Below are 16,888 nucleotides of genomic sequence, written 5' to 3' on the forward strand. Positions count from 1 at the left end.
ATACTCAGTGACCAAAGCAATGGCAGCATAAACATTTAAGATTTCGCTTTCTTTCTTAATGCCGGTTCAACTTTAGCTATATATGTCAAACACCTTCATCATATTAACAAAGATTGTTAAAAAAAATGTATCAATTGAAATTAAAAACATGGATAAAAAACAACATATCATCAACATTACACTTATATCGCATTCCCCACAAAAATGGAAATGACATTGATCATCCGATCAGGATTAAAAAGGCAATAAACAGGATTCACTGGCAAGAGGAGAGCTTTTTTGTTGAAAAAATAAAGAAACTTTAAAAAATACTAGGGTTGGGGTGGGAGGGGGTGACATATGGGCAGTAGAATACATCAGTGTGAACTCCTGTTCAGTGATCAGGTGCTGTTCTGAGGGACGGGGGAGGGACGGGATGAGGGTAAATACTTTAACACAGTGTAGTAGAAAGAGGAGAGGGGTTGGGGGGGAGGGGGGTACAGTAGCGCTGTCTAGACCAATCCCACTCAACATACAAAGCAAAGCGCGGGGGGGGGGGGGGGGGGGGGGGGGGGGTGAGACGGAGTAAAGTTAATCATGTTCAGGGACATTTCATCGTAGACTGGGGGAGGGGGTGGAGGGGCGGGGCAGTGCAAAAGCGTCCGGTTCCAAACCACCTTTTTTCCTCCCCTCTTCCTAAATCCGTAGAGGTGCGATGGGACGACCCTGTTCAGCAGTTCAGTTCTATCCTCCAGTAAGCAACATTCACTCAGGTTTAAGAGACTCAGTCCAGGTAAGCTGCGAGGGCTGTGGTGTGGGGGTTTGGAGGGGGTAGGACGGATGGGGGGGCAGCTTTCAGTCCAGCTAACCAGAATTCAAGTACTCCAGTGCCACCTCATAGCAGAACTTGTATTGATCCTGTGGATGAATGGGAAGAAGAGTACATCATCAATGACAGTGACTGGACTAGACGTGGCTGCATTGACTTGGCCTTTAATGCATTATAATGCCAGAGTTATTCACAATCACAGGGCTATTTTCTCCTTATTGTAAATGTCAACAGCAATTTCTATCACTTAATAATTCTGGAGTCAAGTTTAATAGACTTTGGCAACCCAACTTGTCCCAGAAGTACCCAACTGTAGACTTCGTAGTGAGGACCAATAAACCACTATAAGGGTTAGGGGGCCTGTTTTCATAAAGGCTCTCAGAGTAGGAGTAGGAGTGCCCCCCACCGGTCCATGTAATGTTATACCTTATGATCTAAAAGAGAAAACTGATCCTAGATCAGGACCGGTTCTTACCAGTAAGTCGACCATGTTGGGTTTGTTGTTCCTCAGCGTTTTGACCGCGTGGAACACGTCAACCGAACGCTGATGGCGGAGCATCTCGCACACGATACTGATTGCACAGAACGTCCCGCTGCGTCCTCCACCATTCCTGAGAGAGAGAGAGCGAGAGAGAGAGAGCGAGAGAGAGAGAGAGAGAGAGAGAGATAAAGAGAGAGAAAGAAAGGGTTAGATAATAGACCAAGACATTATATTGATGATTATACATATATAAATCTACATATATCAGACAATAAAAAACGGTCAGAATTGCTAAGCATTAGAGCCCTAAAATGATCTTCAGTTTTTTATTCCTTTGTAATCATACAAGTTATAAAACATTTTAACTGCTGGCTTGGTATTAATTGTAAGCTTCATGAATGAATAACATTATCAGTGATGTATGGTGGTTGATTCATGACATGTTTCATAGAGCTTGGCTAAATGTATCAGCATCTCTTCCTGTGCTTGCTGTTCTTGATTTCCCCCTATAGATGGCGCCACACTACTGTCAATCCACCATTGCACAGTATTGGCTACCAACTGACACTCAAGTGTGGAACATAGCCTACAGCTGGCACTCTTAAGTAGTTCGTAAACTCCTCATGAAAAGCTGCTCTTTCTCAGAACCGTTTCCAGATGTGCAACTTCACGGTCTTTCCAGCCCTGTCTTGAAAGCCAAAGAGCTTTTAAGAGTTGCAAGAGGAGGGCGTCATAAAGTGAGGAAGCAGTTTGAGTTCAGTGGACGCATATTCACTTCTTTCCTTAGCAGGAGTCGCCTCTCTCAGGAGTTGACCTCTGTCAATCTCCATATTTCTCTGGCCTTACGCATGTTTCCAGAATGTTCTGGTGAAACAGAGGCTGTGTCCAAAATGGCATCCTATTCCCTATATAGAGCCCTGGTCAAAAGTAGTGCACTATATAGGGAAAAGGGTGTAGCTCAAGAGACGTTGAGATGGTTGCGATGGATGTTTGGACATGAGGATGCAGGGAGGGAGCTCTGTGAGACTAAACATTGACTCTGTGACTGGAGAGTGGGTGGGGGGGCAGTGTTTTCTTGCTGACGTTAGTTTAGCAGCAGGCCCTGCTGGCTCCGTTCAGTGTGTGTGTATTGTGTGTGCTGCTTGTCTCTGGTTTATAGCGTGTGTGTGTGTGTGTGTGTGTGCCGCTCTGGTCGGGGGCGATTGGAATCTCTTCGGAGACTCTAATGAGAGTCATGTATCTGGATGATTATTTTGGACTCTCTGGCTTACAGACCAAACTAGTAACCCTGTTAAACAGCACCAGCCACAGATTACATCAACAATGACCCTGTTGTCCACACATACACTCCTCCGTTCCCACCATCCCTCCCTCCATCTTTTTCCGATTTCCCACTCAACTAGAGCCTCAGGAAACGAGTGAGCCTCTCACGGCTTCCCTCTCTCCTCTCCTCCCCTCCATCTATCTGAGTAAAGTAGAGCTGCTGGAGATAAGAGCAGATTGAGCTGAGGCAGAGACCCACCCAGAGGCCTCTCCCACCGGGACATTAAGATTAAAATCTGGGCAGCATTGGGAACCACAAGCTCATTTGATTTGATTTACTCCCTGTGGTAATTCAGCAGCCTCTCTCCTCTACTTCTCCTATTTAGTGAGTGGAGATCACCTGGGACGGATTGCACATTCACATTCATTCTGTGATATCACACTGATTTGTCCGGTTAAATAGTATACTTGGGCCAGACTAATGGGTAAAATATTGAGATAGAGAGATTGAGATTGTCAACCGTTTTTTGATTATTTTAAATTAATGATATATACTTGAAGAATATGTTCAGCCCCATCCCTGAGCTTTATAGCAAACCAAGTGGCAGGGCTGCTATTTTGTTCTTTTTTGAATTACGACGTGGAACTTTAAATGGCTTTGTGCTTGAATGGTTCATTATGATGACAGCTAGTGTTTGTATGAGCACTGAGCGCTGTCTGGTGGGCCTTCAAAATGTCACAGTTTCCAGAAGGCTGTCAGAAGGCAGGATGGTGTGCCACGAGGACTGCATCCCCATGGCTAGTGTATGTGATCGCCATCAGAAGAGGACAGTGACATTTCTCACTGTCCCATCGGAGTGGTCCAGTGTCACTGTGACCCCGGTGGCATTTTGGGCGGCCATGTTGTATCGAATTAGAGGGGGGGGGGGGGGGGGGGGGTTACATCAGATACCAAAGAACCCCCTACTCTTTCCACCCACTTGGGAAGTACAGAGCTAGTAAAGGTCTCCTGTCCAGTACTAGGTGTAGGCTGAGACATGACCGGTAGGTACTTACAGACAGTGCACCACGGTGCGTCCCTCTCCCCCGTCATACTCCTCCTGCCACTTGTCCACCTGGCGGATGAGCTTGAGGAAGGAGCGCTTGGACACAGGGGTGTCCCGGTACATGGGCCAGCCCAGGAACTGGAACTGCTGCACCATGCGATACCCGTCCTGTGGCTGGAGAGAGAGAAATGGACGTGTTAGCATTACCGTGTGTGTGTGTGTGTATATCTCTATGTCTATGTCTCTATGTCTGCTATAGTAGAGTAGCTGTAGGAACAGGAGTGTGTGTGTGCGTGCAGTGTTCTGTCTCGTACCCGTGCAGCGTTGTAGACGCGGAATATCCTGCTGATGATGTCCTCCTCCAGGTCAGCTGACACAAACTCCACCTGGATGGGCCCGTGGCGGTGCACTCCGTTCTCCGGCCAGTACTGGGGACACAGCTGCACACACACACACATTTCAAATGAGACATTGAATGAGAGCCTATTGATTGAGTTGGCATTCACATTCACCGATCTTTTGATAACTGCAATTCTGTCATTTTCCTTTCAAGATCATGCCTTCAAATACACAAAAACATCTACAATCCAACAACAGTTGAGGACAGTGAAACACCGCCTGACTGTCCTGTTCTATTGAGCCTCCTCATCCACAGCAGATGAAAGAAAACACAAAGACATGAACTAGGCCATTCCACCATATACAGCTCTGGAAAAAATTAAGAGACCACTGCAAAAATATAAGTTTCTCTGGTTTTACTATTTATAGGTATGTGTTTGGGTGAAATTAAATTTTTTGTTTTATTCTATAAACTACTGACAACATTTCTCCCAAATTCCAAATAAAAATATTGTCATTTAGAGCATTTATTTGCAGAAAATGACAACTGGTCAAAATAACAAAAAAGATGCAGTGTTGTCAGACCTCGAATAATGCAAAGAAAATAAGTTCATGTTCATTTTTAAACAACACAATACTAATGTTTTAACTTAGGAAGAGTTCAGAAATCAATATTTGGTGGAATAACCCTGATTTTCAATCACAGCTTTCATGCGTCTTGGCATGCTCTCCACCAGTCTTTCACATTGATGTTGGGTGACTTTATGCCACTCCTGGCGCAAAAATACAAGCAGCTCGGCTTTGTTTGATGGCTTGTGACTATCCATCTTCCTCTTGGTCAAATTCCAGAAGTTTTCAATGGGGTTCAGGTCTGGAGATTGGGCTGGCCATGGCAGGGTCTTGATCTGGTGGTCCTCCATCCACACCATGATTGACCTGGCTGTGTGGCATGGCGCATTGTCCTGCTGGAAAAAACAATCCTCAGAGTTGGGGAACAATGTCAGAGCAAAAGGAAGTACGTTTTCTTCCAGGACAACCTTGTACGTGGCTTGATTCATGCGTCCTTCACAAAGACAAATCTGCCCGATTCCAGCCTTGCTGAAGCACCCCCAGATCATCACCGATCCTCCACCAAATTTCACAATGAGTGCGAGACACTGTGGCTTGTGTAGGCCTCTCCAGGTCTCTGTCTAACCATTAGACGACCAGGTGTTGGGCAAAGCTGAAAATTGGACTCATCAGAGAAGATGACCTTACTCCAGTCCTCTATGGTCCAATCCTTATGGTATTTTGCAAACCTCAGCCTGGCTCTTCTTTTCTTCTCATTGATGAAGGGCTTTTTATCTAGCTTTGCACGACTTCAGCCCTGCCCCTAGGAGCCTGTTTCGAACAGTCCTCGCCGTGCACTTCACCCCAGCTGCCGTTTGCCATTCTTTTTGTACGTCACTTGATGTCATCCTACGGTTGTTGAGTGACATTTGAATGAGTTGGCGGTCATCCCGGTCAGAAGAGAGTCGTTTTTGCCCTCTGCAGCTTTGTTGTCCCCAATGTCTGCTGCTTGACCTTGTTCTTATGAACCGCCGTCTTTGAAATGTTAAGGATGGAATCAACCTGACGCTCACTGTATCCCTCTGCCAGTAAAGCCAGAATTGAACCCTTTTTTCCTCACTCAAAACTTTCCTTTTCAACTCTTTTGGCATGGTCAATAGTTATTTTTTGATTAATATTACCTTTGAGGTACTATTAGCACTGTTTTTGCCATCCAGCTGGTCCTATTGCAAGAGGATAGTGATGACCACAGCAGTGGATTTTATACTTTTCCTTGTTAAATAACATTTGGTTCAGGTGATCACCTAATCAGTACCTAATTCAGTAGAAAAATGTGTGCCTGTGTTGGAATTCAACAGACACTGGAATGGAATGGCTATCATACATGTAGAGATGCTGATTTAAGGAACATTTGCAGTGGTCTCTTAATTTTTTCCAGAGCTGTATATAGGAGCTGTGGAACTTGTTGCCGGGCTACAGTCAGAATAGGAAATGAGAGGATACTGTAGCCACCCAAGCTGGGTGGTGTTGCTAGGAAATGCTGCCACGTGCTATCCTTTGAACATTTTGACAGACAGGGCTCCAGGCCATTTGAGGCAGATCCCTTCCCCTCTTTCAACCCTATTGGTATAGATCTATCTATGATCATGTACTAATGACTAGGCTATAACGGAGTCTGGAATGTCTTTGATAGTATGATAAAGGATTGCATGGCTTGGCATGGTTTGGATTGACTTGATTGGCCTCTCTTGTGTGTGTGTGTGTATGGGAGGTGTGTGTGTTAGTCTTACCTGTGCTGGGTCTACGTCGTTGAGCATCACTATGGAGGTGCAGTGGTAGTCCAGCACCAGCCTCCAGAAGTCTTTGACCGTGTTGGGCAAGGGGTGCTGGGTAACAATGAACGCAGACGGCTGCTTGTAGCTCTGTGGAGGAGGAAGAGAAAGTCAGCAACCACAAAATGAACAGAAAGCCATTATTTATGTCACTAAGATAAAGAACATGTCACCAGACCTTTAGTCATAATGCAATGAATTCTCACAATCAAGTTCAGGCTACTATGTGAGGGTGTATGTATAAGAGGTCTGTGGGCCATTTTGCTTTTGAGGAATCATGTACAGGGGAAGTAATTCTGCCCAGATATTCATAATCGCTCTGAATGAATTCCACTATCAACACTGCGACCACATACTATATCCTTATTGTATATATCAAATATGCAAGAGTATAATTGATGACACATTATTTCCATAAAACCAATCCAAACTGAGCCATACTGCTGTGTTCGACAAAAAACAAATTGCAATTATGGATGGTTTTGGTTATTTCCATGACGATGGGACAAATCCATCCAAAGCCATCTGTTTTTTAATCATTTTCAATAAGGACATAATTGTTGGTGGAAGCACTGAAAAAGCACCATTCATCAACATGATACACTGTCCCCCTACTGTTTAGGTTTGGCTGGGAAATGGCTGGCTAAGTAATGTGGGGTGATTATTATAGAGATGGATGGGCTTTTTACACACCAGCTATTTAAACCACAGGACGCCCCAGGACTGCTGAGTTGCCCGCTGTCCCTTGCGCGCTCTCTATCTGTTTCCTTCTTCCCCTTTCTGTCTCCCTCTACGCTATTCCCCAATTCCTCCCTCTTCCTTCCCCTTTGGTCCCTCTGCGTCTTTTTCTCCCACTCCCCCCTCTCTCCTTTCTCCACAATAAAGATGTCATGTCACAGACAGCCAATATGCCACTAATCTCCCACTAATAAAGTTTGCTCTTCATTCAAAGTGCCAAATCTGCCCTTTATGTAGATCGGTGATTGAACACTGACCTATCTACATCATCATATTTCAGCACAATGATTAAAAAAAGAACAGTTTGACTATTGACTCAGCACTTTTCCAGCAGTACACTTACATCCAATGACTTGCACATGGACTGACACTGCAAGTCATTTAAAAAGGTTACGAGTGAGCGTGCCTAAGTTTGAGTGTGTGTGAGAATGAGTGTGTGTGCGTGTGTGTGTGTGCACGTGTGTGTGTGAGAGAGACGTACATCCATGAGGGCGGCGTTGATGTAGTTGGAGCTCTCTCCGTCGATGGTGATGAGGAATGGCAGACAGCGGTCGGGAGGAAGGACGTCCATGCAGCGGTTCTTCTCGTGGTTCCTGGGGAGCAGGGCGATACTGCAGTCCTCCACACGTAACGTAGGAGTCACCATGTTCAGAGTCTGGAGGGAGGGAGGGAAGTGGGGATATGAGCCTGGTAGAGACACACTCCAAGGCACAATTGGAGGTGAGTGAAGAGCATTTATGTACACCAATATACAATATACGTATGCATGTACGATGAACAATGCATGCTCACACCACGTACCCTGAACTCCTCTTTGATCTGGCTGGAGTTAGTCTGGGGGTCCAGGCGGTTCATGTCATAGTAGACCGATCGCAGCTGGTTGGCTGGGATGGTGGTGTCCCCGCACAGACACGCCTCCAAGATGGCGTCGTGGATGAACACGTACTGCTCCTGTAGGGTACAAAGCGGGGCACAGGATATCGTGAGGGACAGAAAGGTATGCTACGCCTAGACACACATCAGGAAGAGCTCACATTGACAACCAATAGTAACCTATACATTGAGGTAACACAGAAACATGACCAAACCAAAGTCATGATTGACTCAAGTCAAGTCGATCATGACACGGTTCCAAAAACCATTTTTGGTGACAATTCAAATCAGATCTTAATCCAATCCTGTTTTCCAATTGGTCTTAAGAAATACAGAATCCTGGATGTTAGACGTTGGGACTGGGTATTATTATCATGTTGTTTAAACCCTTGTGTGTTTCCTAAGACTGTGGCTGAGCCAAATGGTACCCTATTCCTTATGTAGTGGACTTCCTTTCTCCAGGTAAGTAGTGCACTATATAAGGGAATAGGGTGCTATTTGGGACACAACCTGTGTCACCTCCAAAGTGACCATTTCCATTGACCTTTCCTATGTCAATACTCCCCCTCTTCCTCTCCTTCTCTCAGGAAAAAGGCCCCGGGCTTGACATAAATCATTTATGAAGTGACATTTCAGAAACGTCTCGACTTGTCACTTCTGACAAATTCCTTGGGAGCAGAGGGTCAGTGGTTTTCAGGTTAGGCTACTGTGATGTCAGACTCCTGCCCTTGGATATGGAGTTGGAGGTGAAATGGATTTGCAGCCTACACAATTGTCATCAAATTATTAGGAAATATCACAACAAGACACAAACTGGCTTTTTTGTGTAATGGGGAGATGAATGTCATTTCTATGTATACAGCATGTCCTCCAAGAAAACTTTGAATAGCTTTTGAGCTATCAATTTGTCAGTTTATATAAATTAAAAGTATATAATGGAAGTCAATCAAACAAAGTAAAGCTTGCATACAGCATGGCATTAGACACTTTTTTTTATTGTGCATTAATATAGTATTGTCTGGGATTTAGGAGTTTGAACTTTAGCATGTTTCTATTTGTTCTAAATCATCAACTATTAACTATAATTAAAAGCAAACACTAGTCTGTTGCATTTTTACTCTGAGCTGAATAATATTTGCACAGGGCTAATGAGTTGGCTCATGTTCCTTGTCAAGTATCATTGTGTCACATAGTCTGTTTAGCCAGATGTTTGGGATTGGTTGTGCCAATGGAATTTTAAATACAAAAGAAGAATCCTACAATTGTAGACAGTCTGTCACATTGTGTTGGAGAATACACACCCTGTCCTGTATGGGTCCATGGTTTCATGTGTATCATGTATTGACAGAATGAAATGCGTCTGTTTGGGGAACGTCTGTATGTGTGTGACGTGTTTAACTGTACTTGTGGGGTTTAGGGTTAAGGTTAGAATTAGTGTTAGGGCTAGGGTTAGGTATAGGGTTAGGTTTTCAGGTTAAGGTTAAGTTTAGGGTTAGGGAAAATAGGATTTTGAATGGGAATGAATTGTGTGTCCCCACAAAGTTAGTTATACAAGACTGTGTGTGTGTGCGTGAGTGTGTGTGGTGTGTTTGGGATTGTGTACAGTGGAATTGAGTGGGGACACTTGGAGCAGGGTCATGTAGCGGTGTGTGTGAGTGTAACCGGTGTGAAATGGCGCGCTAGTAGTGTTTCAATCGGTGACGTCACTCGCTCTGAGACCTTGAAGTAGTTGTTTCCCTTGCGCTGCAAGGGCCGCTGCTTTTGTGGAGCGACGGTTAACGGTGCTTCGAGGGTGACTGTTGTCGATGTGTGCAGAGGGTCCCTGGTTCAAGCCCAGGTAGGGGCGAGGAGAGGGACCGAAGCAACACTGTTACATGTGTGTCTGTTTGTGTATGTGTGTGTGCACGTCTCTGTGTGTGTTTCTCTCTCTCTCTGTGTGTTTGGATTGGAGCGGGGACAATGTCATTCTTACCTCTGTCTGGACCATATTAACCCTTCTTGAGCGCAACTCTCTCACACAGTTGTAGATGTCGACCACACCCTCTCTCTCAGCCATGTCCAGCATGATGTCAATCACGATGAAACAGCCGGTCCTGCCCGCCCCCGCACTGATGACGCACGCACACACACACACAGCGTGAGAACCAGAGCACAACACACACTCTTCATAGCAAAGCCCCGGTTCCCAAATGATCGGGGACTATTTGGCTGGAAAACATCAGGACAGATTGTACATGAGAGTCTAAACAGTTGTGGGTGTGGCTGACAATAGCAGATCTATTTTATTTAGTGTGGCTGATCTCACTTGTGGCTGTTGGGAGTGAGATTACTTTACTAATATCCATTATGAACTTCTTTGAGTCATACCAGATGAAGATAATATGAGAGAGAGAGAGAGAGAGAGAGAGAGAGAGAGAGAGAGAGAGAGAGAGAGAGAGAGAGAGAGAGAGAGAGAGAGAGAGAGAGAGAGAGAGAGAGAGAGAGAGAGAGAGAGAGAGAGAGAGAGAGAGAGAGAGAGAGAGAGAGAGAGACGAGAGAGAGAGAGAGAGAGAGGAACGAGAGAGAGAGAGAGGAACGAGAGAGAGAGAGAGAGAAACGAGAGAGAGAGAGAGAGAGAGAGAGGAACGAGAGAGAGAGAGAGAGAGGAACGAGAGAGAGAGAGAGAGAGAGGAACGAGAGAGAGAGAGGAACGAGAGAGAGATGGAAAGAGAGAAGAGAGAAAACAAAAGAGAGAAAGGTAGAGATCTATACAGACAGCCAGCAGCCACAGTGTGAGTGTGTGTCTGACCTGCAGTGGACCACCATGGGACCGGCGTTGGCAGGGGTCTTGGACTTGACCCTGCGTACGAAGCCCAGCAGGCCGGTGGCGTGGTAGGGCACCCCGTGGTCCGGCCAGCCCGTGAAGTGGAACTGACGGATCTCCCGGATCTCATGGGCTCCCCTCTGGAGAGGGAAGACAGAAAGATACAGTTGATTACTTTGTTTGGATTCACAAGAACCAAGGACACAAACATCATAGAGGTCGTACAGATGCTTGGAATTCTGACCCACACCCAAACAGACCCAGAGCTTTTTAACTTTGAGCAGCAGCTCTCTCTCCCTCCCCTCCTCTCCTCTCCTCCCCTCCTCCTCCCTCTAAGCACTTTAAAGTTAGCTGTTTTTCGTGATCAAAGTTGTGTTTTGATCTTGTTCTTGATCAAAACACTAAAGTAGATAAAGCAGGGATGACAAAGCCTATCTCTGGGGGGATGGAAAGAGGAGAAGAACAGCTGGAGGAGAGTGGTGATTCACACACATAGCAAGCAGGCTGGATACAGACAGCAGGGCGGACACCAGTCTGAGAGCCTTGAGCACTCATGAACACACACACACGGCAGGGGAAATATTCACAGCTTAAAAGCACAGGGGGATAGAAGAAGTGGCAAAGCAGAAAGGCCTGGTAGCAGCCCTGAGTACAATAGGATGAGAAACACATACAAAATAGCTACTATACAGACAGACAGGCATTCTGAAAGACAGATGGACCTATTATAGAGGAAGTATCTAAGAACCCTCAGTAAAGTAGTTGGGAGGTGAGTAAATGAAGCTCTGTCCAGGGGTGGAATATAGTAGCTAGCATGTCTGAACACAAAACAACCAGGAAACCCCTTCTCTGAAAGTGAGGTAATATAGGAAATACAGTGAGGGAAAAAAGTATTTGATCCCCTGCTGATTTTGTATGTTTTCCCACTGACAAAGAAATGATCAGTCTAACATTTTAATGGTAGGTTTATTTGAACAGTGAGAGACTGAATAACAACAAAAAAATCCAGAAAATCGCATGTCAAAAATTTTATAAATTGATTTGCATTTTAATGAGGGAAATAAGTATTTGACGCCTCTGCAAAACATGACTTAGTACTTGGTGGCAAAACCCCTGTTGGCAATCACAGAGGTCAGACGTTTCTTGTAGTTGGCCACCAGGTTTGCACACATCTCAGGAGGGATTTTGTCCCACTCCTCTTTGCAGATCTTCTCCAAGTCATTAAGGTTTCGAGGCTGACGTTTGGCAACTCAAACCTTCAGCTCCCTCCACAGATTTTCTATGGGATTAAGGTCTGGAGACTGGCTAGGCCACTCCAGGACCTTAATGTGCTTATTCTTGAGCCACTTCTTTGTTGCCTTGGCCGTGTGTTTTGGGTCATTGTCATGCTGGAATACCCATCCACGACCCATTTTCAATGCCCTGGCTGAGGGAAGGAGGTTCTCACCCAAGATTTGACGGTACATGGCCCCGTCCATCGTCCCTTTGATGCGGTGAAGTTGTCCTGTCCTCTTAGCAGAAAAACACCCCCAAAGCATAATGTTTCCACCTCCATGTTTGACGGTGGGGATGGTGTTCTTGGGGTCATAGGCAGCATTCCTCCTCCTCCAAACACGGCGAGTTGAGTTGATGCCAAAGAGCTCGATTTTGGTCTCATCTGACCACAACACTTTCACCCAGTTCTCCTCTGAATCATTCAGATGTTCATTGGCAAACTTCAGACGGTCCTGTATATGTGCTTTCTTGAGCAGGGGGACCTTGCGGGCGCTGCAGAATTTCAGTCCTTCACGGCGTAGTGTGTTACCAATTGTTTTCTTGGTGACTATGGTCCCAGCTGCCTTGAGATCTTTGACAAGATCCTCCCGTGTAGTTCTGGGCTGATTCCTCACCGTTCTCATGATCATTGCAACTCCACGAGGTGAGATCTTGCATGGAGCCCCAGGCCGAGGGAGATTGACAGTTATTTTGTGTTTCTTCCATTTGTGAATAGTCGCACCAACTGTTGTCACCTTCTCACCAAGCTGCTTGGCGATGGTCTTGTAGCCCATTCCAGCCTTGTGTAGGTCTACAATCTTGTCCCTGACATCCTTGGAGAGCTCTTTGGTCTTGGCCATGGTGGAGAGTTTGGAATCTGATTGATTGATCGCTTCTGTGGACAGGTTTCTTTTATACAGGTAACAAGCTGAGATTAGGAACACTCCCTTTAAGAGTGTGCTCCTAATCTCAGCTCGTTACCTGTATAAAAGACACCTGGGAGCCAGAAATCTTTCTGATTGAGAGGGGGTCAAATACTTATTTCCCTCATTAAAATGCAAATCAATTTATAACATTTTTGACATGCGTTTTTCTGGATTTTGTTGTTGTTATTCTGTCTCTCACTGTTCAAATAAACCTACCATTAAAAATTATAGACTGATCATTTCTTTGTCAGTGGGCAAACGTACAAAATCAGCAGGGGATCAAATACTTTTCCCCCCTCACTATACATGACGGTGACTGGTATGAATAGCGTTAAGGCAGTGATAGCCAATGCGTGGTGAGTGTTCTGAGAAAAATGGCCTCCGTTTATTGCCTAGGTGGGAGTTACAGTTCGTATAAGGAAATCAGTCAATTAAAATAAATTCATTAGGCCCTACATCTATGGATTTCACATGACTGGGAATAAAAATATGCATCTGTTGGTCACAGATACCTTTAAAAAAGGTAGGGGAGGGCGTGGATCAGAAAATCAGTCAGTATCTGGTGTGACCACCATTTGCCTCATGCAGCGCAACATCTCCTTCGCATAGAGTTGATCAGGCTGTTGATTTTGGCCTGTGGAATGTTGTACCACTCCTCTTCAATGGCTGTGCGAAGTTGCTGGATATTGTCGGGAACTGGAACACGCTGTCATTCACGTCGATCCAGAGCATCCCAAACATGCTCAATGGGTGACATGTCTGGTGAGTATGCAGGCCATGGAAGAACTGGGAAATGTTCAGCTTCCAGGAATTGTGTACAGATCAATGCGACATGGGGCCGTGCATTATCATGCTGAAACATGAGGTGATGGCAGCGGATGAATGGCATGACAATGGGCCTCAGGATCTTGTCACGATATCTCTGTGCATTGAAATTGCCATCAATAAAATGCAATGGTGTTCATTGTCGATAGCTCAGATGATCCCGCAGGTGAAGAAGCCGGATGTGGAGGTCCTGGGCTGGCGTGGTTACAAGTGGTCTGCGGTTGTGAGGCCGGTTGGACATACTGCCAAATTCTCTAAAACGATGTTGGAGGCGGCTTATGGTAGAGAAATTAACATTCAATTATCTGGCAACAGCTCTGGTGGACATTCCTGCAGTCAGCATGCCAATTGCACGCTCCCTCAAAATTTGAGACATCTGTGGCATTGTGTTGTGTGACAAAACTGCACTTTTCAGAGTGGTCTTTTATTGTCTCCAGCACAAGGTGCACCTGTGTAATGATCATACTGTTTAATCAGCTTCTGATATGCCACACCTTTCAGGTGGATGGATTATCTTGGCAAAGGAGAAATGCTCATTAACAGGGATGTAAACAAATTTGTGCACAAAATATTAGAGAAATAAGCTTTTGGTGTGTATGGAATATTTCTGGGATCTTTTATTTCAGCTCATGAAACATGGGACCAACACTTTACATGTTGCTTTATCTATAATACATACAATGGAAAACAATAACAATACACTACAATACAATGCAATTAATGACTTCCAATACCATGATCACTTGGATTGTCCGTACCTTTTCCACGGCGAAGGTCCTGATGACGTACTCTGACAGCAGCTGGGTCTCGATGAGAGTCACCTTCATGTCCCTGTAGATCTCAGTATCGTCAGGCCAGTACTTACAGCACTTCACCTGAGGGGACCGAGGGGACACAAGGTGTAATGGGATGACCTGACTGCAGTATAGTGGCTTGGCAACAACCTCCGTCCACAACACACTTGAAAGAACAACAAGATGCATGCATGCTCAAGGTGAAAACCTGCCTGAGACGTTTTTGCCTGGTTTGGAACTTTATGTACTGACTTGTGGGGTGAGTTAGTGAGCGTTGGGATGAGAATGTGTACATGTTACTGAAGATAGTCTATTGTGTAAGGGGTAGTGGGACAACATGTTGTTAATTTGTGAGTCAACTCAAAGGTTTAATGCTCTTTTTTCATTAAAGTTCCGTAATATAATTCTGCTCTCTTAGTGAATTCTGATGAAAAAGCGTTGTCGCCTCGACATTACAGGTTCACCTCAATCACAGAACATACAGACAACCCACTCCTTTTAGATCGCAACCACTACACAGTCTGGTTTGACCACTATCACACACAACTTTATCATCACTTAAAACTGGGCTTCAACCATCCAACAGTGTGGCGTACGACTCCCAATGGACAAGATGAAAGGTCTGAGAAGGTCATGTCAGCTTGTGAAATTATTGTTTGTCTGAAATGGCACCATATTCCCTGTATAGCGCACTACTTTGGCACCCTAGAGTGCCATTTGAGACGCAGCCAGTGAGTGACATCTTGGTGCTGTCCCATATAGCGACAGGCAGGTGGCCCTCCTCTTTGTTAGAGCAGGTGCTCAATGTCCCAGCTCTAATTACCCATACTGCACCACTGGGCTCTTTCCTCATTAAGAGGTTGTGAACCCTGGGGTCACCAGAAGTCACACAGCGCAGATTCTGTGATGGCACCACCTCACTTATCTAGCCCCTCCCCCACAGTAAGAGGTGTAAAAGCATTTAGGCTTATTTGGTACACAGCGGAAGTTACTTCTTTAATTTGGCAATTGAACAATGAATGAAATTCAACTAAAGTTTAAGCCTCTTCTTCACAGTCTCCATTTGAGTTTTTTCTGTCTTTGCTTTTCTGACGGTATCCTCTCTCTCCCGCTCTCTCTCTGTTCCCTCGCTCCCTCCCTCCGTCCTCTCCTTATCCTCTTCTCCATTTCTCCGTCTCTTCCTCTCCATCTGTCTGTCCTCTTTTCCCTCCCTACCTCCCTCTTCCTCCCCCCATCCTCTCCCCTCCCCTGCTGTCTCCTTTGTGATAGTGTAATTAGGGGGGGATCTAATTGGTGATATAATTGTGTTTTAATGGCCGCGTACATTACTCTCCCACAGCTCCGCCTTAGTCACGCTAGCTGTCAGCACTGGAAGCAATTATAGTTGCTTCTCTGGAAAGGACCGGAAAACATTGTTTAACTGCGATAGGGATCTCTGTTTTCTTAAATGGTGGCGGCACTCAGAAATGTATTCCTATCTGTCTTCTGTGACAGTGTTGATCATGGAGAGACCAATATAGAATAATATTATTAGTGATTCCAAGAGGTAGGGTTCTCCCTGGTGGCTTCCTTGGTATAAAAAAAAGACACACATATACCTTATCAAAGTATTTAGACTTTTCAACTGGTCATAATGAGCAAATCGAGATAGAAACATCTGCATTGGACCTTTAAATAAGAATATAAAGAGATGTTAGAGAGACCGTACTTCCATTCACACACACATTAGTGAGTTAGTCTTGTATGTTACGGTATGATGGAAGTACCATTGTGACAAACCATTTTGTGGTTTGATTTGATAATCGGTCTTGAGCATGAACGATTGTAATACATGGTTTATAATGGTGTACTGTAGTTTTGTATATCATGTCTTTACAGTACTGGGCTGCTCAAATTACATGTAGTTGGTACATTTCTCCAAATCAAATCAAATTTTATTTGCCACATGCGCCGAATACAACAGGTGTAGACCTTACAGTGAAATGCTTACTTACAAGCACTTAACCAACAATGCAATTTTAAGAAAAATAAGAGAAGTAAAAAATAGATAAGTAAAAAATAATGCAAATAGTCCGGGTAGCCATGATTAGCTGTTCAGGAGTAGAAGTTGTTAAGAAGCCTTTTGGACCTAGACTTGGCGCTCCATTCAGATCTTGGAGGACATTTTTGACTTGTTTCAGGAAACTAGGCGTATGTCGCAAGTCACTACTTCACAGGAGCGGCATTTGAACGTAAACATTATTTTTTTTATCAAAATACGTTTTTTGGCAGAAATGCTTTCTGGAACATGTGAACTTTCATGTGCCTTAATAACAAACTTGTATTCCATCCATAAATACAAATACAATTGTTAAATT

General features: G+C 44.8%; 1 protein-coding gene across 1 annotated transcript in view; it reads right to left on the minus strand.

Annotated features, from left to right (window-relative positions):
• Window positions 1-613: 613 nt before the first annotated feature.
• LOC311099966 (receptor-type tyrosine-protein phosphatase mu-like) overlaps window positions 614-16,888 on the minus strand; it is a gene marked incomplete at its 5' end in the record, with an annotated part of 135,228 nt that continues 118,953 nt past the window's right edge. The window contains 10 exons of the mRNA XM_084140689.1: window positions 614-897; window positions 1,284-1,419; window positions 3,609-3,772; window positions 3,913-4,038; window positions 6,277-6,408; window positions 7,538-7,711; window positions 7,858-8,007; window positions 9,902-10,037; window positions 10,718-10,872; window positions 14,496-14,612. Of these exons, the coding sequence (XP_083996815.1) occupies window positions 844-897; window positions 1,284-1,419; window positions 3,609-3,772; window positions 3,913-4,038; window positions 6,277-6,408; window positions 7,538-7,711; window positions 7,858-8,007; window positions 9,902-10,037; window positions 10,718-10,872; window positions 14,496-14,612 (1,344 nt within the window). The 3' untranslated portion in view covers window positions 614-843. The remainder of the gene's footprint in view (window positions 898-1,283; window positions 1,420-3,608; window positions 3,773-3,912; window positions 4,039-6,276; window positions 6,409-7,537; window positions 7,712-7,857; window positions 8,008-9,901; window positions 10,038-10,717; window positions 10,873-14,495; window positions 14,613-16,888) is intronic.

Source organism: Coregonus lavaretus, assembly GCF_964263955.1.
Source record: "Coregonus lavaretus genome assembly, chromosome: 2".
Classification (NCBI taxonomy): domain Eukaryota; kingdom Metazoa; phylum Chordata; class Actinopteri; order Salmoniformes; family Salmonidae; genus Coregonus; species Coregonus lavaretus.